General features: G+C 37.6%; 1 protein-coding gene across 9 annotated transcripts in view; it reads right to left on the bottom strand.

Moving 5' to 3' along the window:
* The window catches only part of LOC113411908 (voltage-dependent T-type calcium channel subunit alpha-1G), a 227,083-nt gene that overhangs the window by 18,299 nt on the left and 181,538 nt on the right, over positions 1–27,246 (bottom strand). For 5 of the 9 annotated variants that reach the window (XM_087955877.1, XM_087955876.1, XM_087955878.1 and 2 more), the window contains 9 exons: positions 26,639–26,790; positions 18,991–19,100; positions 16,542–16,675; positions 14,942–15,012; positions 13,183–13,261; positions 12,938–13,059; positions 11,493–11,837; positions 7,706–7,846; positions 909–1,043 (listed from right to left, as the gene is read on the bottom strand). In XM_087955877.1, coding sequence (XP_087812003.1) covers positions 909–1,043; positions 7,706–7,846; positions 11,493–11,837; positions 12,938–13,059; positions 13,183–13,261; positions 14,942–15,012; positions 16,542–16,675; positions 18,991–19,100; positions 26,639–26,790 — 1,289 coding nt within the window. The remainder of the gene's footprint in view (positions 1–908; positions 1,044–7,705; positions 7,847–11,492; positions 11,838–12,937; positions 13,060–13,182; positions 13,262–14,941; positions 15,013–16,541; positions 16,676–18,990; positions 19,101–26,638; positions 26,791–27,246) is intronic. The other 4 variants (XM_087955881.1, XM_087955885.1, XM_087955880.1 and 1 more) reach the window with 3 other exon arrangements.

The following is a 27,246-nucleotide window of genomic DNA, read 5'->3' as shown; positions in this document are numbered from 1 at the left end:
TTTTGACAAGTGAATGGATTGACTTCTAATTTGATTCAAGTAATCTATGGGATTTTAGAGTTTGCCAGAGCCATAATCCTACTTTATGATTTATCTTGATAGAAAGTAAAATGCTCCCCTTCATTTAGAATCTCATTTTGAATGGCAATTCACAATTCAACAACTTTCACTGAAGCCTTCTGTCTTTTACAAATGATGCCATGAAGCATGATGGGAAATATTGTCACGGTTTAAAAGAGATGTGTCTCACATAAGTAATAACTGTTATGGCAATCTACTAGAATGATAAGAGAATTCATCAACACAACACACAGCTTAAAGTAGATATGTGAACAAGAGTAAAATAAGAATGGATCCACTTAACGTTGGGAAGGCATTATGTCTGTTGTACAGCAGAAATAAAGCATTTGATTGCTATTAAGCAGCTAATAATATCTAATGTTTCAGGAGGAGATGGTTAAAGCAGGGTTCAAAATACTGGTAAACATGTCTCACAATGTTTTAAAAAGCCATTCTTGATTAAAATCTTAGAGTGTAAGTTGAGAAAACTGTAAATAGCTTTGCCTGCCAAACTTTCATAGACATCTGTTTGTAGCACAGTTTGGATTCAAAGGTGGGATCATTATATCATGACATTTTCCACATATCTGTAAGCAATGCAATCACCTTGATGTTGCTTGATATACTTTTCAAGAGAATCTGATTTTCTTAGTGGCTGATACCCATAATAAAGAGTGCAAATACACCTCAGAGGTAGTATTGAGGGTAATCCCAATGGAACAGATTTCTTTATGCTAATGAAAAGTTAAGAATTGCTCATCTGAAAATGCCATAGCTGTTATTACCCTCTTGATAACAGTATTTAGAACCCTGTAAACATCATAAAATACAGCCACCAGTGTATGTACATTGCTCTCCAGGGCATTAAGTAAGAGTGTGTTATTATCATCAGGTAAAGAGTCATCCGTCAGAGCTAAGGACCAGGAATTTTCAGAGAGAATATCTGACGTCAGAGACAAAGCCTCCATCTCAGCTAGAGGGATCTAAACAAGGGAGAGATGATCAAACATAAGAAACCACGACACATATACATGTCTTTGAGAAAAAGAAAGCTATTACCACAATCATTATCCTTTAAACACAGAGGTTCTTCCCCTGCTATTAAGTGCATTTATGTCATGCACATTATTGTGTAGCTAGGATCATCAGGAAAAGCAACTAAACTTTTTTCTTCTCCTTCCCTTTTGTTCTAATTCTTTTAACCAGGCTTATACATAAGCAAAATAGAAATCACAAACTGCACCGATAATTCTATCGTTGAGGGATCAAAGGGACAGCATCTCCAGAACGTTTAAAAAACATCTTAATTACATTTAAATGATACATTATTTTCAGAAAAATAGTTCTATAGCTCTGAATTTCAAAACACCAGGGCAAAACTATCTTTCTGGTAGGCACTGTCTCAAATGTTTTCCGTTGTTGTTGTTGTTGTTGTTGTTGTTGTTTGCTTTAAAGAATTTATCAATCTGAGGGACAAGGAACCATACAGAAGGCTTGGCTACACAGAGCCTTTGGGTACCAAACTGTGCAATTCACTCCAGTTAAAATGATTTTGAAGCAATGTTAAAGCATTTTGAATGTAAAAGTTGCACAACTCTTCAAATTAGCAATCTCATGAGATTTTGGCTTGTTCTTTGGTGGAGAAAAAGCACTTGGCATCACACAAGACCAAGTCTCTGAAATCTGAAAGAGTTGCCAATCCTTGCCTTCTGAAAAGCTTTACTGTCCCAGGCTCAGCAGGACAATTGTAATGCAGCAGAAGAATTCTTACCACAACACACTGGATCTAGCCTCTGTATTTAAGTGTCAAGTGTTCAATATAATCTTTTTTAAAATTTTATGTCACAAAAGGTAAACATCAGATCGGAGAGCTAAAACGACTTGGCAATTATGATTTCAGTGATTCTTTAATTTTATGTACAACAGGTAGATAAAATTAATACTCAAAATTGGAATTCATTTACCGAGCACCATGTTTTTTTTAATGAAAAGTAATGTTTTTTCAAGTCCTTTTTTTTGCCAGGAGATAAGCAAATTCAACAAACAAATGGAACAAAAATAACGATGAACTCTCTATTCCAAGTCTGGAGGTCAAGGGGAGATAGATTACACACCCCTTTAATCACACCAACAGCATGGTTAAAGGCAGGACACACAGAGAACCACAGAAGTGACCTTGGAGAAGGAATGGAGCAGTCAGCGAAACATGAACTAACCTAGGAAATGGAACAAAGGGTTAGAAAGAAACTTGAAGTGATTCTGCCTCGACTTCCTTCAGCATAAGAGGGAAGGAAGGGAAATGCTTTCAAAACTGTTACTAGTACTGTATATCCTACATCAATAAAGTGCTCCAGTTTATGTTTCCTGTCCTATCTTGAAGGTCTGAGTGAATATTGTTCAACTATTTAGTGCATATCTAATAAATCTATGTCTTAAATTTACTTGTTTATTATTTATATCCCACCTTTATTCTTTTTTATAAACAATTCAACACATTTAATACTCATTCCTCCTTTTATTTTCCCCACAACAAAAACCCTGTGAGGTGAATTGGGCTGAGAGTGTGTGACTGGCCCAAGATCACCCTGCTGGTGTTCATGACTAAGGGAGGACTACAACTCATAGTCTCCCAGTTTCTAGCTTGGTGCCTTAATCACTAGACCAAACTGTCTCTCTCTCTATGTCTTAAATTTTACTCCCATTGCTGTAAAAATGCCGCCTAATAATTCTTTGAAAAAATTAATGTTTCAAGATAGATTGGCCAGACATCTTAATTTATTTTATTGGCCAGACATCTTAATTTATTTTATCAAAAAAATTGAGGCATACAGTATATTTATGTCTCAAGGTGCTTGATTTGAAGCACCATTTGATTAAATATTAGGCCAGAAACTATAAGCTAAGTTAGTTTCTTCTACTGTAGATTATTACACTATAAGGAAATACATATATGAAAGTCAGAAGCAACTCTCCAAAGTGTATATCCAACCCTAGATTTCAAGAAGCAAGCAAACAAAGAGATATACTTGCTCCCATTACTTAATTTTTATATTAATTCTACTACTCAAGTTGAATAAAAATGATTAATATCTTCCATTATTGGTGAATTAGTCTGTGTTTATATAACTGACAATGTAGTGACTTTATCCTTATCCCAGTTGGACCTAAGGTAGAGTTTGCAATTAACAATGTAGTATAACAAAGAAAAGTTAAATAACTATTACACCAAAACAAAAGTTTCTTGGTAATCTTTACCAAGACATGTAGCAGATAAATACATAATTGGAAGATAAATAACCTCACCATTGAACAAGTGAAGGATTTTAAACATGTAGAAGTTATCTTCCAAAGTTCCAAACCCTCTTTAATGTGGAAGAACCAAATGTAATGTGCGAAAAAACCCTTCCAACTCAATTTGCCAGTAGCAAAGGCAATAGTTTTGTCCCTGAAGCAGTAAAAGCCTTTCAGGCAAAAATACTAAGCCTGATGCTTTATGGTGCACACACAGAATTAGAAATAGTCCAGGCTAAATTTATAACAGTGATGTTTCACGTCCATTGCTGCATTCCAATGCTTTCCCAGATTGCAATTAGGTTTCTGATATAGAGGCATGTATGAGAACTTGTCAGCTAAAATATTGGCTAAAAGTAAATTGCATAGAAGACTCTTATGCACCCTTAATTCTTCTGGGCAAGTTCATTTCCCTTTGGAAAAATATAGTTATAGATTTAAATTACAGTGGCTTTTCACTTCATTTTTTTTAATTCAACAAAGAGCAGAATGACAACAACAACAAAAAAGCTCTGTGTACTTGAAACTAATCTACAGAGGCATAGAATTCTAGCACTGTACTATTATAAGCACCATCTGTGCAGGAGATTGTTTAAGCTAGTTAATTGCTTTACTAATATTTTGTCTGTTCAGTACACAATAGCTTTTTTACAAGCAATACTTTATGCCATGTCATCCACGATTCTGGACTGCAGGTACAATAATATCCTTCTCTTAGACTGTCTGTATCCCTATTTGAAAAAAAATCCATAGTATGAATTCTGTATGTCTTGTACTGTTCCGGGTATCAGTTTTGGCTCTCTATATTAGTACAGATGTAAACTGGCTGACTGGATTGACCGAACAGAAGAAAATCTTTGTTTCCTATTAATTTCCCATTTTCCCAATATATGTAAGAAAGTTGCCCAAATTTCACTCAAAGGTAATTGCTGTAAGGAGGATTTGGAATCTAAGAATAGAATTGTTAATTCAAAATTACTATGCTTTATAAAGGATTTCCTATAAATTCTGATTTGGTAGTGAATGGACTTGAGATTGAGAACTAAATACTGTACTACATCAATTTGAAGAAGACAGATTTTCATGCTATCATCAATAAAAGTTAAAAGAATAATTCTTTACTGTCACTTCGAACAAACATTCTGGAAATGTACAGTACAGCAACTATCTTGAAAATTTCCTCTCAACTCCTCTCTGGCCCATGGAAAGTAGCTAGATATAATGGTGTATGAGAATGATCTTGGGAGATGAGGGAAAGAGATGCTACCTACGGAACAATCAGATAAAGAGGGTGGGGGCTGCAGCTGAATAAAGGGCAGAAAAAGAAGAAAGGATTTTTCTAGCTTATCAGGCAGTAAAAATTAAGGGTGGGAAAGTTGTACATTTGGACTTGCAAGGTTCTGTTAACATATCCTTACAATAAAGTAAAGTTAGCTCATCTTGTTATGTTACCTCTCTAGTGTGGCCTAACATTATCTTAAATTATTCATGGAAATGAAGTTTCCAGACTGATATTAGTACTTGTTACTTCAGCTGATAAAAATGAAAGTTGATTTTGTGAATATATTTCAGAGAAAAACTCCCTTAGAACTATGATCTCTTTTCTCTACAGTGAAGACCAATCTACTAGCATAGATAAATGGAGCTGGGATCATATAGTCTTCACTATGTTGTAAATTGCTGCATCATAATAACTTTGTCTTATCATCAGGACCAAAAAATGTTATAATTTTGTTGGAGAGGGAGTAGTCAAGCCAGGGGGAGGAGTCAAGTGAGGATTTAGTCTAGAATCTTTACATAGGCACAAGAGGGCAAGTTTTAATCCTGCTTTGAATGCCATTGAACTTTATTTAGTCTGGCTCAGGTGGGAAGATTGCTGTGAAATAGGCATAAAACAATAATGTTGCTAATTTGAACTTTCACATGTGGGTCTGGTTGTTCGTCCCTGGTAAATTTTCTACTATTTAGTGAGCTGATAAACTTTGAAAAGGCTTCTAGTAAGAACTTTAGAGAGCCAGTTTTGTGTACAATTAAGGCACCAGGATGGAAACCTGGAGACTGTAAGTTGTACTGCTGCCTTAGGCACAAAACCAGCTAGGTAATCTTGGGCTAGTTATTTTTTCTCAGCCCTTGGAAGAAAACTGAAGGAACCACTTTTGAAAAACATTGTCAACAAAACTGCAGGGGTTTGTCTAAAACAGTCTCTGAGAATTGGACAAAATTTGAATGAGAAGGAAAGAAATCTTAACTCATGTTTAATTTAATCATTTAAATTAGTTGATTTCAGTAACTGGGAGTTGATAAAAAGCTTTTTTTTTCTCACCTAGGAAAGAAGTACTCTTCTGTGATTATACCTTTTAGGATATCTGTATGCGTCATTTAAGGGAAAATCTAAGTCTTGCTTCAGGAGTTTTATCCTTATCCATCTGCAAATTTAATTCAATGATCAATCAAACTATAATTAATATACTAAGGTATATTAGGTATCTTTAATCAGAACTACTTTAAGGTATCTTTAATCAGAACTACTAGGAACTACTACTTACTAGCAGACTGATGTTTCATTAAGCAAACCAAATCTCTTTACAGGAATAATGATATGAACAAAATAAATGCATTTTCTCAGCTGGTGGCTCACCCACGGAAGGTGGAGAGAAATTATAGGAGAGAGCTGGCATTTAAATATGATCATTCTATTTCAGGGTTTTAATGATCTTTTTTTTAAAAAATAATCAAAAATGATCAGAAATGATTGGAATCTGTGCTATCTGTTTTCAACGTTTATGATCAAGGAGAGTTCTAAAAAACAAAATTTAAGTATCATATGCCTGTTGGTGTGAGAAATTGTTGGTGGTCTTACCTAATATAACGGATATAAAAATGCATATGAAAGAATGTTTTAAAACGTAATACGTTTATCAGGACAACTGGGTTTGCAAAGAATTGTTGAAAATATTGCAGTTTCAAAAACTGTAATCAAGAAACTGTGTTAGTGGGAAAAACAGTGGGAAAAGGTTACATTTTGGAGCACTTGGGACAAGGACATTGAATCTTATCAGATTCTAATGAATATATTGCTACAAAGGCTCCCCCAAAGCTTGTTGAATGAAGAAACAAATCTTACAGCAATTTTGTAAACTCTCTCAGTGCTATAGTAATACCTAATAGTCTCTATGTATTTTGGATGTATTTGCTCTACTGTATTTTAACAGGATGTTATTGCTTTACTGTAATTAGATTATTTTAACTCAGTCAGAATTGGATTTGAAAGACGAAAGAAAAGAAGCTTCCTTTTGATACTGAAATTAAATATTAATGTAATATTTGAAATGTTAAGGTACATCAGCCCTTTTGTCCCAATGAATGTACCGAACAAAGTGCCAAGAATTTTCTTGGCCATCGCCACTTATCTGGATCTCCAGTTACAAGCAGGCCAGTTCTTCATTTGTTGACATGTAACACAGCCCACAACTTTCAGCTCAGGTTCCATGTAGATGAATTGAAAAAAATCAGCACCTTATCTCTATAGTTATAAGAGAAGCTGTCCAGGTCAATTCCAGTCTAGTTTATTTTGCAAGAAATGTCTTTTCATTGGTTTCTAACCTCCAGACACTGTGTGGTAGTGCTGCTTTTTCCTCTTTAAATTGCCACGTTCATGAAAATAGGAGGGAAAATTTAAAGGGGAACAAAGAAACCATTTCAGAGGTACAGGTGGAATTCTTTTCCAATTTTTTTGGAGGTGAGGGGGAAGGGGAGGAAGAAGGTTCTTCCTATTAAGTTTAAATTCAATAGCTTTGTCCGATGTTAATTTTCTAAAGATAGCAACAAATGGAGAATTCACTGGTCCTATACGTACATGCATTTTTTTTAAAAAAAGAACTGAAATTAAATTGAAAAATCCACCCCTCCAAAGTAAAATGATATCAAGTTCCCCTTCTGTACTGTTATACAGAAACAGAAACTGTTTTGCCCTCTGCCAAAAGAGAGAAAAAGCCATGCGTGGCACTTCGTTTTTTGCACTTTCCATGGAATAAAGGATCCAAGACATGCAGAAAGAAAGTTCTGGCGTGGATTTTCATTTACTAAATCCTTGACTTGAGTTTAGTTATGGTTACACTTCCATAGTAATGGAATTAAATCCTACTGAATTCGGGAAGGCTTCTGCCTGAACAAGAAGAAATCCATTTGCCCACAGCTTTTATTCGACAATGCAATCCATAGAAGGTTTACTCGGAAATAAGCAATACTGAATTTAATGGGAGAAACTTATAGGTGCATGCATACCGGATGGTATTCTTAGCTAAGACTATTTGATATCAAATAAGAAACCCTTTTGGAAATTAATAATATTAACCTGTTTCTCAGGGTTGTAAGTGTCAGTAGTTGGAAGGGCATAATGATGGCATACAGAGCCTGACAGGTTGTCCATCAGCTTCAACTCTCCTTCCAGAGATTCCTGGATCAGCAGTGATATGGTATCAAACAAGTGTCTTTCCTGGGAGGAGTGCCAAATAGCATGCAGAAGAATAGGCCAGGCCAAAGAGAGAGGAATGGAGGGGAGAGAGAAAAGGAGGATTGGGGAGGATAGAGAAAGAGAGAGACCATGTAGGAGACAGAAGGAGGAAGAAAAGAGAGACAGAAAAATGTTTTCAGACAGAACAGTAGTTGTTGAAATGGCCAGGAAGAAAAGACAGGGACAGAGAAGGGAAAAACAACAGTGCAGTAATACCATAGTCAGAATTTTTCTAAGACATTGCTACACACAAGACTGAAACTAAACACATGGTAAGGCCAGTGGGACACATTACATTCATCCAGAGCAGCGACCGGCAGGTATTTACCAATGGGCAGAAGTTTTTGCAGGGCTATATCATACCAACATGACAAGGGACAAGTGCAGCAGAAATAAACAACAAATGCGCACTATTTCAAATGGAGGTGAGAATGGAAGCCAGCACGAAGCGTTGGCATCACGCAATCGCATCACTGTAACCACTTGAGAGGAACATGGTTTTCAGAGGTGCTGGTGGCTTGTGACCAAAGTGCTCTCAATCTCTAAAAATCAGACCCTCGACTTAGCCTCCGAAGAATGAATGCAAGGCAAACTTTTGGAAACAGGAAGAGACTGAACAAACATTGGTTTTCCACAACCACTATCTGCTGGTGCAGGCATGTAAATGCTTCCTCTTGGAAGGCAAGTACTATATACTCAGTTGTTGCAACAGTGAGCTATTCTTGCCTATGTCCTGCTTGAGCCAGGAATAATTATCTTGAAATACTGGCAAATAAATCTCATAAGCGGTCGGGGAAATCCTGCTCTTAATCCCATTCCCAGATGTAGATATGGGCAGAACTTACCTGAATCTGGCTGACATTTGAGTTAATGCAGAATGCAAAAAGAGACACCAAGTTGGTTTCAAAATCCAAATTACACTGATATTTTCTGGTTTGGTGGCAATCTCTGTTCTTTTAGTTACACGTGAAGGGTGATTTACAAGAACTTTGGGTAGGGTTTTCTTTTCACCTCATCTGATACAATAATTTCAAAGCATTTGGAGTTCAACATTAGACTAGGAAGGTGCGGTCATGGGAGGAATGTTCAAATAAAAGACCTAAAAAATCACTGGTAACAGGACTTCCTGCTCAAAATGCAGCCAAATGAATCACCTTTGTATAGGAAATGATTGCGTGAGGAAAACAAGGGATTGGGGAGTTTATATGCCTCTAGTCCAGAAGAGGTGGGAGGGAGCTTTAGAAAGAGAAAATACAAATGGGGTATATTAGTATTAGTTATCAGAATTACATTTCATTGGTTCATTTTTTTTAAAGAGGGAGAAAAATTACTTGGAAGTATTGTGATATATCCTAGTGGGAAGACTCCTATTTACTACAGTCACAAAATACAGGTAGTCCTCAACTTACGACCACAATTGAGCTCCAAATTTGGGTTGTTAAGTGAAAAATTTGTTGAATGAATTTTGGCCCAGTTTATGACTTTTCTTGCCACATCTGTTCAGTGAATCACTGCAGTTCTTAAATTAGTAACATGGTTGTTAAGTGAATCTGGCTTCCCCATTGACTTCGCTCGTCAGAAGGGGCTTATATGACTCCGGGACACTGCCACCATCATAAATGTGAGTCAGTTGTCAAGCATCCAAATGCAAATCACATGACCATGGGGATGCTGCAACGGTCATAATTGTGAAAAATGGTCGTAAGTCACATTTTTCAGTGCCGTTATAACTTTGAACAGTCACTAAATGAACTGTTGTAAGTCGAGGACTACCTGTACTATTGAGAGGGCTCATGGGAACTTCAGTTTAGCTACCTGTGGAAGCTCCGAATAAGGACTGTTGTCCAATTATAAATGTTTTATAATTGTTTTGCAGAAGTGGGTATACGGTACCATCTGAACTCAGCCTTAAGATTATCTTCACATGTCTCGTAATTAAGATGGTATAAGAACAATGGCTTCCCTTTGAATGGTCTTCCTTCCACAAAGCTCATGCCACAATCAGAACTCAAAGTCTCTCAAATGGCAGAGCTTTATGTTACCATTGAGTGAGCTGTCAAAATCGACAAGTCTAATCCATCTGAAATCCAAATGCTCCGGTTTAAATTATATACCCTGCATCACTGAGTTCCCTTTGACTTTCCATGATAAGGATTTAATTTGAGGCTACCAAAATAATTAAGAGTTAATAATCAAGAGTTGTCATCCTATGCATGCTTGCTCTAAATCCAGGGAGATTTATTTTCTAACAGTTGAGGACTGAAACCTTAAAATATTGTGCTTATATTGCGCACAGGATTCTGAAAGCCAAAGAATCTTTGAAAAAAATAATGATTCTTAATTTCCATTTGCCAGGCTCCTAATTTCAGAAATGTCTGAGATGTTGAGATTAATATACAGTGTTCTGAATTAATATACAGATTAATATACAGAAGCTTCTGAAGTAACAAGAGGAGTAATAACTTAGCAGCAGTAGTACTTTCTATGCAGGAAACAGCCAATGTGTATGATGCCACGAGTTCCCACGGCTATAACCTAATACAACAATGCATATAGTTTATGGAACATGCAAGCAAGGAAGCATGCAGATCACATCACTCTGCAGGGTTATAATATAGAAACTGTATTCCTCTTTCATCAACCATTTCTTGGAATGCAGAGATTTCAATTAAAGGGACACTGGCATGAAGAATGAGTATTTTCATTAGCTATTGAAATGACACTCAAGAGTTTAAAGATAGAATCGGCATAATAATATGGGCAAATGTCATTTGCAAAAGTAAGCATTTTTCCTATATCAAAAGACTCTTTTCCTTCTGTGATAGGCTTTTATCGGGAAAAAGAATTGGCAGTTATAGAGAGTTTTGAGAAATTCCAACCTTCCAAGTTTTGATCAGACACAGTCAACAAACTATTTGAATAATGAACAAAAATATTACAGTTTGCAATGAGCAATATTTCTGCAGGCAATTAATTTATGATTGATTAATGGAGAAGGAAGGGTAATTTCCAAATATGAAATAGGAGATTCCCCCCACTCTACTGATATGGACTTGTTGGTGACTGTTGGCGCTACACTCATGGAAAGAGTGGCTGGAAGTTTTCAACAATGAAACTGAATATTGCTCTGTAATGGTAAAAATCAGACATATACTTGAATAATTAAATTGCATACCGGACATAGAGATGGGAAAGTGAGCAGGGCACCCTTCTATACAGGTGCCTGACCTCTCACCTACTACATAGATGCATGATTCTATTGAGCAGCCTTTGAGTTGCAAAGGTGTCTTTGAGAAAAACCTTAGTGGCCTCTTCCTCCAGCACTGCCAGTAATGAAAGCTGTGTCTGAGATCCCAGGGCCTCTGTTATAAATGTGCTGGTTAATGGACTGCAGAACATTCTTTGCAACCAATTAATAACTTTGCATGGACGTCTAAATAAGTTTGGCCTGCTTTTGTTGCATAAGGCTTTTTTCTAACCTAGACACTTGGGAATTTTATGGAGAAAAAGGAATACAACTCCCTGATAAATTACTGGAACCACTCAAACTTAGATTTGAGTGTATACAGTATGTTGCTGGAGACAAGTGAAGGCCGCTCCCCACTGACCCACCACCTGAGGTTCTCACCATAGGATGAACCATGGACAGCTGAGAATTCACTTTGATTTGCATGGGGTTGGCATATCCTCCAGGACTCTCAGGCCGTTCTCCTGTGTTACCGCTTGTCCAAATGAAAGAGTCCGAAGGTGGCTGCACACCCGGTGTGATTGTCTTCATTTCCATTTCCAACTCCAGCTCCAGTTCTGCTTCTTCTTTGGCTTCCTTGTTACTCTCCTCCAGGTGCTTCATCAGAACAGCAATCACCACATTCACCAGGACAAACTGGGCTGTCAGCACAAAAGAGACGAAGTAGATAGGCGAGATGACGGTGTTGTAACAGGTGGATTCCTCATCGCAGTCCCGCAATGTGTCCTGGGAGGGAACAGAGGGAAGTGAAGTGGAAATGGTTGTGGCTGAGAACTTCAGGCAACTACTTGTTGGGATTGGCAGTTTATGCCACTCAAATTCTAGCTTCAAGCCTATATGGCCAGACCCTGTGTGGAAGATGGTGAATGAGTGTCCTCCAGGTTGAACAGTTTCTATAGAATTTTAGGAACTCGACCACTGAAAGATCCTTCTACTCTTCTACAATGTCTTATTTTTAATACACTGGATGAAATCTTTGAAAAGGCTACCCTCCCGCACTCAGGCACAATACATTCAGAACTGCATAACATTCTGACATCCATAGATAATTCAGTGTATTTGCAATGGCTGCTTTCTTGCTTTGGCCAAAATAGAAAGATCTCATGATTCCAACAGAATAGGCATAATCCACCAGGGGTGATTAGAGCCTGGGAAATGCCAATAACATCAATAATGTGCTGAGTTTGGTCACTGGCATTGTTTGAAAACATTTACCTAACTTGGAAACTAATTACTCTGGTTTTACTCATATTAAGCCTGTCCTTTTCGATTAGTTCTGGACAACTTTTTGGTGGTCTTACTGAAATAAAATAGTAGGTTGGTACAAAACGACATTGTGTATAGCCAGGAGTCTTTAAAAATTAGGTGCTTTAAAAAGTTTCAAAACAAACAAGCCATGATGCCAAACCTCAGTTGCAATTTATTAGAAAAGGATTCCGAAAGCTGCAAATGTCAGTGAGGGCTACATGGTTTTGTGGTTTGCCTCTCCATGATCTTCATGATGTCACAATCATAATGTGATCCCTAATTAGCTAAGGTCTATTCCATGAATAATGCAGAAAAAGGGGAAGTTTAATCAAGAATTGGGGTTGGGGTTGGGGAGGAATGATCCCTATTGTTGCAAAAAAAGAAGAAATAATTTGGATAAGTATATAATTTGTTATTTACTTGTACATCCTGAATACTGCCACAGTATCTAACTGATACTTAAAATTTAGAGAATGATAATATTCAAAACAGTAATTATGTCAGTCTTTCAAGAGCCTGAAATTGTATGTTGTGTTTTTCTACTCGTTTTTTTTTTTTTTTCCTGATGGCAATTTTACCTTCATTATCCCATTCCAATTGTCTCCTGTGGATACACGGAAGAGTGTGAGGAAAGCCATTCCAAAGTTGCGAAATGTTGCATGCCTCCCTAAACCCTCGCAGGGATGAGTATCATCACATTCTATATGTGCAATAAAATAAATAAATAAAGAGCATTTAGTCATAAAGGGTTTTTGTAGTGGTTGTTGTTGTTGTTATTATTACCACAAAGAATTCTATAGTTCAGGCAGTGCAGAGAACTTACCAAGATCCCCAAAGAGCTCCACTCCAAGAGCTGCAAATATGAAAAACAACAACATGAAGAGGAGACCTAGATTCCCCACCTGCAAAGAGATAAGAAACGAAGGGGAAAAACACTCATTGAAGTTATACATCACCCAAGTAACTCTCACAATGAGGAATGTACATGCTATATTAGTTTCCCAAAGGTGGGAACATACCACTATCCAGATGCTGCTGAATTAGTTTTATCACTAAACATAGCCAACAGTGAGGGATGCAATTCATCAATATTTGGACATTTGCAAGTTCCTGCACCTGAAATATCTCTCATTTCCTTCTTTACCTTTACTAAATCTCATCCAGTCACTAGTCTAATGCTATGATTTCTTATGTGTGTGAACAAATACACATGTTTTAAATTTAGATGTCCATAGTGTTGGTCATGAGAGAAGGACTTGCATTGAGAAAAATGATTCTGAAAGCTTTTCCTGACCCCCAAATGCCCATCTGAATAAATAAACCAGTTTTAAATGTCAAGTCCACAACTTGCTCCAGTAAAAATAAAATAAAATTGGAAAATGTTTGAAAGTTTAAAACTGAGCATATGTTTCTGCTCCATCAAGAGTTGTAGCTTTGGGATGTTGTGTATATTGCATGGTGCATAAACACAATATCAGATTACCCACCTGGCCCATTATATAGCACTAAGAAGAAATCTTGTCTTCTACACCTGGTGCTTTTCAGATGCATTGGTCTATGACACCACATGGCCACACTGCCTGGGAATTATGAGAATTAATACATCTGAAGGGAACCAGGACGAAGAAACTTGTTCAGGGTCTGGAAAATTAGCATTTTTGAGCTGTGGAATTGATCTTTGCTCTGAAGATCAGGGAAAAAAAATTCAGGACAAGAAAAAGCAGCTGAGTGCTTACATTTTTAGACTTTAATTTCTATTAGAGTTTTTAAATTTCAAAACAGGCTTAATTTCACACCATTAAATTTGTGTGAATTACACTCAAAAATACAGCAACTGTTGTCATGAGACCTCAACTAATTAGCTTTAGAGATTGGAATCTTTTCATGGGAAAGCAAGGTTCTCTCTTGAGTTGGCACTAACCTACATACAATACCTCTTGCTCATAGATGGACAAATGTAATGTAATTTTCCTCCTCCATCCTATCTCCTCTATTTCATTAATGCAAGTTGCTTCTTACTTTTTCTTAACTGATTTTAAGCAGATAGATGGTTTCTGAATTGGCACAATCCTAACTCCCTGGGTTACTGATTTACTTTGGAGCATGTATGTAGGGGGATAAATTGTAGGAGAAGAAATGGCATTACCTGGGTGGGGGGGAATTAAAAGAGGGATCAGTCCAGAATCCCTATGTAGCCACAAGCAGATTTAACTACATATACCTCTGTTAACTCCACCCCCAGGTTCTGCTACTCCTTCTTCACAAATGAATACTTATATTTGATGCAATTTTCTTGAAAAGGCCAAATCCCCAACTGGATAGGGGCAAGCAAATCTGTGATGATTAGCAAATAGACAACAAAACTTGAGTAGGAGGCAAACCACTGAAAAACATACTAGAAAAAGAATACTAGCTGAAGAATTCTGGGAAAAAGCAATTGATTTCAGCCAATTCACAACTAAGTTCTAACCTTCAACAAGACACAAATATAGGAACCTTGTACAGAATTATCTAAATTCCTAAGATAATTAGACAGTGAAGGGAACTTAACTGAAGTCTGGATGATTAGACTGAAAGGTTACCTGAGGCAGTGCTTGCATGACTGTATCCAGAAGAGCTCTCATCCCTACAGCCATTTTCAGCAATTTTAACACTACAGAAAAATAAAAGATTTGTGATATCATTTCCATAATAAGGATGCATGGAAAGGAAATGTAAATTTCAATATTCACAACAATTACCCAAAGAATCATGTCCTAACATCCTCCACTAAAAGTTAATGTGTAAGACGATGTTTTATGGAGTCTTCTTCAGCCTAGAAAACTTTGAGTATGTTGGACTTCAATTGCCATGCTTCGCACTAGGAAAGCTGTTCAGTGTGGTATCCTATTATCAGAATATGGTTCTTAAAATGTGTAAAACTATGTCCTACACAGAGGTCCCAAGAATGAAATTCCAATTCTTTCACTCACTAATTGAGGCGATGCCAATATTATAACAGGAATGCAAAGAGGGCTCCGTCCCCCGGCAGCTACTGAGCAAAGCAAACCAGTTTTCAAAGGTCAGAAAATTATCTAATCTACAGTTTCTAAAAATTCATCTTTGATCTGAAGAGCTAAGAGGCCAAGTACATGCTCACTGATTTAAATGGCACCAAGACTGAAGAAGAAATCAAAGTTGTTTGTACTCTTTGATTCCAAATCTAGGACACAGCAATAGTGAGCTTGTGATCTTCCAAGCTAAGGACTTTATAGCCTAATGTCACTAGGCTCCATAATAAACTCCTTTAATACTTTGTTGCCTGGAGCAAACAACACCATGTATAATTAATAAATAAAACCATTGGAATACAGTGGCAGAAATTAATCAGAGTAGTTGGGATTACTTTTTAAAATCCATTAAAATTTGTAATGTCTGACACCCAATCAAGTGTTCACAGCTGTAACAGAAACCTGTTTTTGAGGAGATATGCTAGTCTAGAATTGGAAAGACCCAGTTACAAATCCCTGCTCAGCCAAGAATAGGTCAGTGATCTTGGGTTGGTCAGGTTGTCTCAGTTTAACTTTGTGCATAAAATGGGGGAAAGGGGTGACATCTTGAGAACACAGAAATGGAGGAAATCCTTCTGTTGAGAGAAATCACTAATTCATCTAGCCCATAATCAGTTCTGGGATGCGAGAGACCAAACTGACACCTTTTCCATGCAAAATAAGTATTTATTACTAGACAATGGGTTGGCTATTATGGAGTTATTAGCAATAGCAGTAACACTTAGACTTATATACCACTTCATAGTGCTTTACAGCCCTCTCTAAGTGGTTTATAGAGTCAGTATATATTGTCCCCAACAATCTGAGTCCTCATTTACCGACCTTGGAAGGATGGAAGGCTGAGTCAATCTTGAGCTGGTGAGACTTGAACTGCCGAACTTCCGGCAGTCATCAGTCAGCAGAATTAGCCTGCAGTACTGCATTCTAACCACTGCACCACCATGGCGCTTAGCTATTAGCTCGAGTAATAAGGCAAAATAATAGGCCAAAGTTAGCATTAGCTTTGTAGTGGATGCTTAAACTGTATAAATGCTCTGTGGAAGACTCTAGTATGCCAGAAATGATCAGTTCCTATTTGGCCAAAAGATTTATGGGTGCAGAGCCCCAGAAACAATGGGGGAGGGAGACTGACCTCGAGCAATCCTGAGGACCCTCATAATGCGGATAATGGTAGGGTTGATGGGCAGGGATGCATTCACCTCAATCTCTTCCAGCGTGATCCCCATGATGGACAAGAGAACAATGGCTAGGTCTAATTGATTCCATCTGAAGGTGAGACAAAAATCATTTTTTTTTTTGCTAAACTATTTGTTAGAAAAGGAGGGGGTTATATGACAAAGAATTCCAATCATTTCAGGCATTTAAGCATTCATGAACTGACACTCTACCTTTATCAGTTTTTGAGATGAAACAAATTAAACAAAAGATGTATTATTAGGATACAAATTTAGTCAAGTCTGAATACACCGCTACCTGGAACGGAGAAGGAAAAACTGAATTAATCTGCAGGGCAACAGAAATATAAAAAGATAATGTTGACTTCATTTCCTTTAAATGCTTTATTCAAGCTACATTTCTCTAAATGTTTTATTCAACTGAATTTAGTTTGTCCAAAATCTTTTTTAAAAAGGATTTGCCCTTTGTTTAATTGCTATTGTGTGTGTGGGAGGTATGTTAGGAAGATCTTCAAGGTTATATGGCAAAGATGGGGTTTAGGTACAAATGAAGAACATGATGCTCTTGATGGAGAAGTATCACATTAATTCTATATGATCTGAGTTTATTCAATATACTCACTATTTGTGTCTATATATGTGTGTCTGAGAGAGTTCTTCACAATTTAATCAGCTCACTAAAATAATGACAAATAACAGAGAAACTGTGCTGCTACTGCTCTATAAGTAAATGCATTATTTGGGACTGCTGAATATCTGGGGAGATATGACAGTGCCACCAACAGCTGACTGTTCTATATGCTCATGAGCAAATTAGATCCAAAATCTCCATTTGGCACACATAGTCACATTTAGAATTGTGAGACCAGGTTAGCAGCACAAAATGGCTACCATGGCAAACTTGACCATCTTTCCTGAGTTTGCTCTTCACGGTCCCCTCTAATCTCCCCATATAGTAGCTGTCACCTCAGTTTGCCTTTGACATTTTAGTAAATAGGTAGGCATGCCAAGCTGTAGTCTCCTTTCATTTCTTTAAAAAGAATGACTCAAGGATAAATGCATTTTTTGTAAATAAAGATTGTGACTGAGGCTGGTATTTTGCATTGCAGCATGCTAACTTCTCATTTTAAAAACATAAAGGAATAAAGGTACAAGCTATAGTAAGCAACAAGGGAGGAGCCAGCATTTTTTTCTGGTGCTTATGAGAGCTACAGTGATGACCCAAGTTACCAGTGTGATGGGAACAGGATTGGTTCACACTATAGGTAGTCCTTGACTTATGATTACAATTGGTATTGGAACTTCAATGTCATCATTAAGTGAGTTGCACCTGCTTTTATAACTTTTTTACTGGAGTAGTTAAGCAAATCAATGCAGTCATTTAAGTGATTCATGCAGTCGTTAACCAAATCTAAGTTTTCCCAATGACTTTGCTTGTTTGAAGCACCTGGGAAGGCTGCAAATGGTGATCACATGACCCCTGGATGCTGTAACCATTGTAAATATGTGCCAGTTACCAAGTGTCCAAATTTTGACCAGGGACCACTGGGAGACTGTGATGCAAGGATCAATCATCACTTTTTCAATGTTGTAACTTCAAACCATTGTTAAACAAATGTTTGCAAGTTGAGGAGTACCTGTAGTAAGAGAATTACAGCTGGTGCAAATGTGGTGCGTAGATGTAGTGGAGCAAAATCCACCAGTAAGAAATGTGTTTAGGGACAACTATGATTTTACCATAAAGAGTTTAGAAATACACTTACTCCTTCATACAGAGAAGCAGAAATTAAGAAAAATAGGCACCCATGTTCTTAGGTATTTCTGTATAATTTAAATTGAATTGGCAGATATGAAATATCCATATAAGGAGTTGGAAATACTTCTATATATCACAGCTAACTCGGCTAGTTTCAATAGGAAATAAACCTGGCATCTTTCTGAGTTTTGCTGATTTATTTTCCTATTTTTTAATGAAGTGATTAGTGCTTCAATTGCTAATGACTTAATAAAAAATAGGGAAATAAATCTATTTGCCAAACAGGGTAAATAGATAGGTAAAATTAAACTTCCTAATATATAAATCAAGACTGATCCTAATACAAGGAGGATCCACTTTAGAAAGATTTTGAGGTACAATTAATAAGGCAGAAAATTACTATGTAGGTGTTCCTATTTTTCCAGAAGGTTTTCTCTTTTTTTAACTGTCACAAGAAAAGATACCATTTATATATTTAATTATTTTTTTCTGTTAATTAGCACATTAGCATTAAGAATGGCCCAATAACTCATCTTCATCCACATATTTAGACAGAAAGAGCTATAACTAGAAACATTAGGAATGTCACTTGTTGAAGGGAAAAAAAGACCACAAAACCACCTTGCAATGTTATTCTGAATCATTATTACCTATCTTGAAAGAACCGACGAAACCCAAATGCAGTGAGCTTGAAAACTGATTCCATGACAAAGATGATTGTAAAAATGTAATTGCAGATCTTCAGAGCTTCCTCAAGAATCTGAAAGCAGAGAGACAAATGGTACATTACTGCATACGGAAAGGAGGACATTGGCAAATTTCATTTTCAGCTGAATCCATTCTATCCTCTGCTTTATAGGAAAAAGACCGAACTGCTAAATGAAGAGAAGCCTGTAAATGTAAGCATATCGGACTCCTCGATAGTGTGGGCTTTTGAAATGCTGCTGTCATTCCAGGTAGAGAGATGATAAGGGCAAAAGTCTAACCCTCGATGCTTTATGGGAAAGTTGACAACAACCACAAGCTCGGGACCTCAATATCATCAGAACCGCCTACCTCCATTGGGTTTTACCCATGCAAGAGAACTGGAAGACTGGATTTTCTTCCCATTCTTTATTTAAGAGAATGTCACTTGTAGAGAACCCAGAGAATAGCCTTCTCGGAAGCATCCCCACGTGTTCCCCGTGAACAATCTAAAGAAGTGGGGATGTTTTTGAGCAGGCTGTTTTCCGGGATCTCTGCAGGTGACATATTCTTAAATAAAGGATAAGAAAAGAATCTAAATGGCATCCTTTCCCCTTTCCCCAAATTAGACTGGATCCTTCCTTGAATTGAATAGAATAGAATAGAATAGAATAGAATAGAATAGAATAGAATAGAATAGAATAGAATAGAATATTTATTGGCCAAGTGTGATTGGACACACAAGGAATTTGTCTTGGTGCACATGCTCTCAGTGTACATAGGAGAAAAGATACATTCGTCAAAAGTCAAGAATCATAAGGTACAACACTTAATGATAGTCATAGGGTACAATAAGCAATCAAATCATATTAGGAAACAGTCAATATAAATCATAAAGATACAAGCGACACAGTTACAGTCATACAGTCACAAGTGGGAGGGGAGGGGTGATAAGATGAGAAGATTAATAGTAATAGTAATGCAGATTTTGTAAATAGTTGAACAGCGTTGAGGGAATTATTTGTTTAGCAGAGTGATGGCTTTTGGGAAGAAACTGTTCTTGTGTCTAGTTGTTCTGGTGCGTAGTGCTCTATAGCATCCTTTTGAGGGAAGGAGTTGAAACAGTTTATGTCCGGGATGTGAGGGGTCTGTAAATATTTTCACAGCCCTCTTTTTGACTCATGCAGTATACAGGTCCTCAATTGAAGGCAGGTTGGTAGCCACTGTTTTTTCTGCAGTCCTAATTATCCTCTGAAGTCTGTGTCTGTCTTGTTGGGTTGCAGAACCAAACCAGACAGTTATAGGGGTGCAGATGACAGACTCAATAATTCCTCTATAGAACTGTATCAGCAGCTCCTTGGGCAGTTTGAGCTTTCTGAGTTGGCGCAGAAAGAACATTCTTTGTTGTGCTTTTTTGATAATGTTTTTGATGTTAGGTGTCCATTTTAGGTCATGTGATATAGTAGAACCTAGAAATTTGAAGGTCTCTACTTCTGATACTGTGTTGTCTAGTATTATTGTAAGAGGTAGTAATATGGGAGGGTTTCTCCTAAAGTCTACCACCATTTCTATGGTTTTGAGTGTGTTCAGTTCCAGATTGTTCTGGTCACACCATGAGGTTGTACAACCTCCCATCTGTATGCGGATTCGTTGTTGTCTCGAATGAGACTAATCACTGTTGTATTGTTCCAGAAAACTGTTAAGACCTGGCTATTCCAAAAAGTTTGCAGTGAAGAACTGTTGGGCAGAGAGAGGCCCACCTGCTACAAGATATGTCCATGTAGGTTTATCCCTTTGGTGCAAAAAGTATTTGTTGTGGCCTTCCAGCTGCTGATCCCTCCAGCAGCCAAATCAGAAGAGGAGGCGGCGTGGGAGTCAGGGCCAGCATCTAGGCAACCTGAGAACTCTAAGGGGGAAGAGGGAATGGAGCTGTCAGAGGTGGAGCCTGGGCCATCCGTCAGCCCTCAAATGGAAGTCAACGGGCCCCAGGTCTGGAGGTGGCTGATGAGGAAAAGGAGGAACAGCTGGGTCCAGTGCCTGATGTGCAGATGCGCAAAAGGCAGAGGAGAGGAGAGCAGTGGAAGTCTATGGGCTGATCCTTGGGGCGGAAGAGCCATCGCTGCTAGCGAAGCCCCACCCTAGCTCTGGGGATAAAAGGCAGGGGGCGGAAATGAATAGGTATGGCAGACAACTATTTATCTCCCTGCTGGACAGACTTGTTAGCCTGCTGTGAGACAGAGAGACTTTTTGCTGGAGCTGCTGGGGCTCCTAATAAAGGAATCATTTATTTAACTACAGAGGGTTTGTCGTGTTTGGGAGCCGGGTCAGAACAGTGTTGCAATTGTCAGTCATTGGTTTGCCTTGCCCTTTCTTTTTGTCATTTTCAGGTACTCTTATTAATCATCTTACTGGAGAAGGTCTTATAGTCGGTTTTGAGTCGTCCTGGATTAGACTGGTGTATAAATCCAAGTGTAAGCAAGCAGACAAACAATTTAGGCTGGACAAATAACAATTCCTTTCACCTTAGTTCTCCAAAAGACAGAATCTATAACTAATATATCAGTGCCGCCTTTTATAAAATATTGCTACCAAGAATGCATTGGTGAGGAGAGACTTTTGGGAGATAAAATCCTAATTGTCGAATGAAAGAATTTCATGAATATTTAATCCTGATTCCAAATTTAGAGAGAAAAGGTAGGTTATTATGGGAAGAAAATACCAAGTAGTCATTAGAGGGAAAAGATCTCTACAGGAAGTCATTGATTTATGACCATAATTAGGACCGGAATTTCTGTTGCTAAGTGATGTGATTATAAAGTACCATATCATGTGACAACATAACTGAGCAATGGCATTCTTGGCACTTCCTGTTGTTGTCATTAACTGAATTCCACTGTCATTAGCTGAGGACCCACCCCAAGCCAAGCCATTGCAGGCTTAGTACTCCCCTAGCCCCAAGCCTCGGTACTGCCTCCATTACAACTTCCCCACATACCTATCTACTCCCTATCTCTGCTCTTTTGACCATTCTGCACCCTGTTTTGTGGGTCATCAAGCCATGCCATAGGGACTGCTTGCCATGCTGTGGCTCAGAGGCCTTCTTGGCTCAAAGACTGCAAGAAGTTGCTGAGCCCCAGCACAGTGGAAGCCTTTCATAGCATTAACCCATTACAGGATTACCTGTAGAAAAGTATCGGAAAAAAAAAAAAAGCATAATGCAAATAGAGGTAAGTGTCCCAATTCCAATTTTTAATTTTCATTGCAGTCATGATGCTTGTTTTAAAGAAAGAATATTCGGGATAGTGGAAGGTTTTGCAGTTTGCTTGTGAGCAGAGTGGCTGAAATGTGTGGGATTCCATCTAAATTCACAGCCAAGATGTAGCCTTTATGGACAATAAGCCTAGCCAAATCTCAATTCTAAAACTTTTAGAATTAATTATTCTACAGATTAAGAGACGTTCATTTATGTCAGGATAAGATTCCTCTTGGTGAGTTTCTTTCTTTTTTCGGATTTACAAAACTAAAAACGTAAAGGTTAAATCATCTCTTAATAAGACATGATTTAACAAAGTTTAAAATGGACAAAGGGAACAGTTATAATTAAAATATAAATTATTTTATGAAAGTGTATTGGAATAACTGTAACTGAATTAGGCAACTGAACCAGACATTGATGGGAATGTTTTTTTTTTTAACTTATTACTGCATTTTACTTAAAACTGCGGACAGTTTGTGGAAATTACAAATGAGACGATAAGTGTAATGTGAGTAGACTCTGTGCATGACTGTTAACTATAAATATGTTGATGTTTGACTGCAAGTACAGAATTAAAGGCATTGGAAGATAAAAGAAGAAAAAAAGTAGGGAGAGTTTGCCTTCCTTCCTTCCTTTGAGATACTTTCACTTTTGGATTATAACATGAGAACTCAAAAAGAAGGTAGAGAGAGAAGGAGAATATCATTAGAACAGACAGCAGAGAAAGCAATTAATTTTTTTTTTTATCAACTTGTCTTTTCCCTTGCTGACTTTCTGCCTTGCCTGATCTTCTTATGTTTGCTCAATTTTAAAAATGTTTTTCTTCCTGTTCTTTCTGTATCCCAACCAATCGAAAAATATAAACCCAGGTAGTAATATCATGGTGCTAAGATTTGCTTATATGGTAATATCCTGCCAATGAGGTTCTAATATTAGGGCTAATATTGTACTGAACAAGTAGAAACTGTATTGGTCTAATGTCCAAAACAACCAGCCTGATCCTGCCATCAGACAACAGAAGCAGTTTGTCATCAGTTTCCAGGTTCCAGCTTAGGGACCATCAGTTGGAAAGAAATTTCTGCTGCTTATTGGATAAAAAAGATCACATGATCAAAGTGTATCCAAAGGAAGATATAAATACTCCACTGAGATATGTGAAGTTGTGGTTGCACGTTTCAATGAAAGTTATGTAGTATTTTGTGTTTCATAATCATACAAAGCTAGTCACTGATAAGACACAATTAACAATCTACTTTGCCGTGAAATTTAAGTCTGGATCATAGTACAAGCAACCAGCCACTTGGGAAATATGAACCAACCATCAAGATCGCACATTCCCATATTTTCTCATCATATTAGATTTTTAAGTACTGTTGAGTTCCCATCTCTACTTCACCTTTGTTTACCTATGACATTTGTTCCTCCTCAAACAATAGGAAATAAAAATAACTCTGGTACACAGATTGGCAGCCATTTCCATCTAACTGTCATAAGTAAGTGATTTGGAAGCCGTTGTTCTTATAATTTGAATGTACAATTTTAAATGGAAGAGTGCTTCTGCTAATGGAGCAGGGAGTAGCTGCTCAGCCAAAAAGCTGAATCATCGCAGCAGGAAGAAAGAGAGGCCCTTAGATTTCTGTCCTGCTGAAAAGGAAATTGTTGAGACTACAAGAACAGGTTGGACTGTTATTATGTGCAATCATGGAGTTAAGTGAGGTTAAAGATTTCAGGATTCTGAAGATTAACAATGACAGTAAAATCAACATGTATATTTTATTAGTCCAACCATATTCCAGAAACTGCCTTGGATATCATTAATTACCACCAAAACCCTTAGGGCAAAATGGTGTATTCTTTTAGCATAGTACAGCATTTTATACTCCAGCATTTTAGCTTCTACATTCTATTGGCTCTGTACTTTCTAGTCTCCATTTTTGCTCCAAGAATAGGAGATCTGCAGTAGGCACTATTGCATATGTGTGTGTGTGGGAGAAGAGTGTACGCACATCCACACCCACACCTATACCCATCATGCCCCCTCTCATGGTTCCAGGGCTCCTGTGATATCTCATTCGTATTTCTGCTTCAAAGCCAAACTGGATTTCCCAAATTTTAAAATGGCAGAACGGTTTTGAAATGTGAGAGGCTGAACTCCTTAGGGGAGGGGATTGGTTTCCTCAATCTCCCTCCAACCTCCCAACCTCCCCTTTCCCCCATTCTTTCATCCCACTAGTTGGCAAGCTGTCCAAGTGTCCTCATACTAAGTTTTGGGATGGGCTGTCATATATTATGGTGTTCTTTGTTTTTGCTTCATCCCAAAAATACAAGTGTGGCAATGCAAAGACAGAGGGCAAGCTACTTTTGGTAATTTCTCAGCTAGTTGGAAGCGGGGGGTGTTGGGTTAATTAGCGTTGCTAACAATTATGGTTGTGAGATCTTGTGATGTGAGATCTGAGGGTCTAGTGTGGGACTGGATGAAGGAAATGTGTTAGTGCAAAAGCGTCAAGAGCTTTCATGAGTGTTACGAGTCTTTTTTTTTTTTACATCTTACTCCATTTAATCCCCACTGTGTCTTTGTGTGATTAGATGCATTATTATTTATAGTGGATTTTGAACAGAGTTGTGTCTGATGGAAAGGTCAACATCTCTGAAAAACTGGCTTCTTTCCATTTTCTGGCGAAGGATTCATTATCAGACTAATTCTGATAGTCTGAATTGAGAAGAGAAGTTGAGGCTTGTTGTGGCCATTTTCTATATTCTAAAATTGGAAATCCTTTCACATATAGACAGCCATAAATTAAATGCAAGAGGATCAAAATTTGGCAGTGTTAGTCATCAATAGACAAAAATAGATGGTTGCAATAGTGGAGAATATTTTACTGTCTGTATTTTGGAGTTTGCCTGGTTCTTGATATTGTCTGCCCTTGTTTTTTTCCTTTCTTGCAGGCATTTCATTAACACGCTACCTGGTCTGATCATGAGTCATCTCTAAGAAGAAAAATAAGCTTAGAGAGCTCTAAGACCCCCCCTAGAACTAAGTAGATTAACACATCTTTTGCCTTAGAGTTCACAATACGGACAAAACCTTCAAGAGAATTGGATGCATCCTTCTGTATGTAAGTCTTCATAATGACACAGCATTCAGACATAGTGCTAAAGCCACTAGATATCATGTGACTAAGAAGCAGAAAACTGGCTTTACGTGATGAGTGTCTTGAGAGGAAACAGCATTCTGAATGTGTAAAAAGTCACCAAATGTAGTGCTCCCTTGGGAAACATTTGTTTCAAGCACTAAGTTTGGCACAACCAATGTTCAGTATCTTGGCTGCTTCTATCTTAGCAGCAATTAAAATCAAAGGAATTTATTCTGTGATTCAGCAAAGGAGCCAGTTATAAGAAACTGGCCCCCACCACAGTCATTGGAGCTGGTTGGAGGTTTAATCTGGATTCCTGTTCCGAGAAAGGGAATGGACTCAGTGACTTAAATGGCACCTTCCAACTCTCATAAACTTACAAAAGGAGATCTTTAGAATTTCCCATTGAGATTTATCCATCAAGGAGATTTGAGATGTAAACCCAAGAAGGCTTATTATCTGAGTTTTTAATCTTTATTTAATTTTTCAGCATATTTATTCACTCATTTTTTTATAATAGATCATTTAGATATCTGAAAATCTGAGCTGTTAATGGAAAGAAGGCTGTTAGTGCCGAAAAGCTTAGGGACCGAAAGAAAGTTCAACTTTCAGGATTATTTTATACATAATGAAAGACCTTAGGGGAAAGCAACCCTTGTAGCTACTGTAAATCAGTTTTTCATTTAATTTGTAATATGCGAAACATATTGCATGTCCCCAGCCCAGAGGAACCATGCTCCTTAGATGTTCCCCACCCCATCAGAATGCAGCTTATTTGATCTTCATGGATTTGGCTAGGAATTGATGTCATGTGCAAATACTGTATGATGTAACTCTTGGAAAAATATCAAAATATATTTAAAAATGCAGATATGATTTGCGTGTGTGTGTGTGTGTGTGTGTGTGAGAGAGAGAGAGAGAGAGAATGAAGGCTTTTTGAAAGTATGTTAAAGTATTCAAGTCAATCATATTTGACTAAGATTCCATGTATGTACTTAAATAAGAATCTTTGTGTGTGTGTGTGTAACAGGTTCAATCAGAACTGAGGGTCTGATCCCCAGTGGCATTCAAGTGAAGAAAGTGAAAATCTCTCTATCAACATGCCACTTAGTGTGGTAGTGAATTCACTGCCAATTGTTCTATTTTAATTAACAGAGGTGCAATTCTAATTCCTTCTAGCAATGATGCTAATATCCACCATTGACCAATACTTTTCTATCCTACCTTGGGCTGGTGGTAATGTTCCATGGCCATGGTGATGACATTGAGCCCAATCACACCTGTGATGAATAAATCCAGATAATGGGTGGTGCACATTTGGTGAATCAGAAGTCGGAAGCGAGAATAATCAGAGTAGTACGGTTTACACTGTGCTTCTGAAAAGGAAAAAAGTAAAGAAGCAATTCAGAAAACAATCCCTTTTTCTCAAGACCACGTTCAGCACTGGCTATCAGATTCATTCAAGTAAGCTTTCCCCCCCCCACTGGAGTAGGGTAGGGCAAATGTGTTTACAAACTACTGTAATTAATGCATAGCAAGGCAGTACATTCATACAATTCGTTCAAACAATTCCAATAACACATGCACAACAGCCAGCCTTCTGTGACTAGATATGAGATGAGTAAAAGAATAGATTCATTTCAGGTTTCAAAATAATTTTAGAAAAAGATTATTCTTTAAATATATTACATTTTCTTTTTAATTGCTGTAGAAGAAAAAAAAAACCTACCAGACTTGGAAGTATGTGACCTATCTATTATGCATAATAACAGCAGCTTGAAGCATATTAGCATGTGATATTGAAAACCGTAAAAATCTTGGGAAAACTCTTG

This window comes from Notechis scutatus, chromosome 2 (assembly GCF_049901735.1).
Source record: "Notechis scutatus isolate UNSWTSFEM ecotype Mainland chromosome 2, rNotScu1.2, whole genome shotgun sequence".
NCBI lineage: Eukaryota > Metazoa > Chordata > Lepidosauria > Squamata > Elapidae > Notechis > Notechis scutatus.
This window is presented reverse-complemented; position numbering and strand designations above follow the sequence as displayed.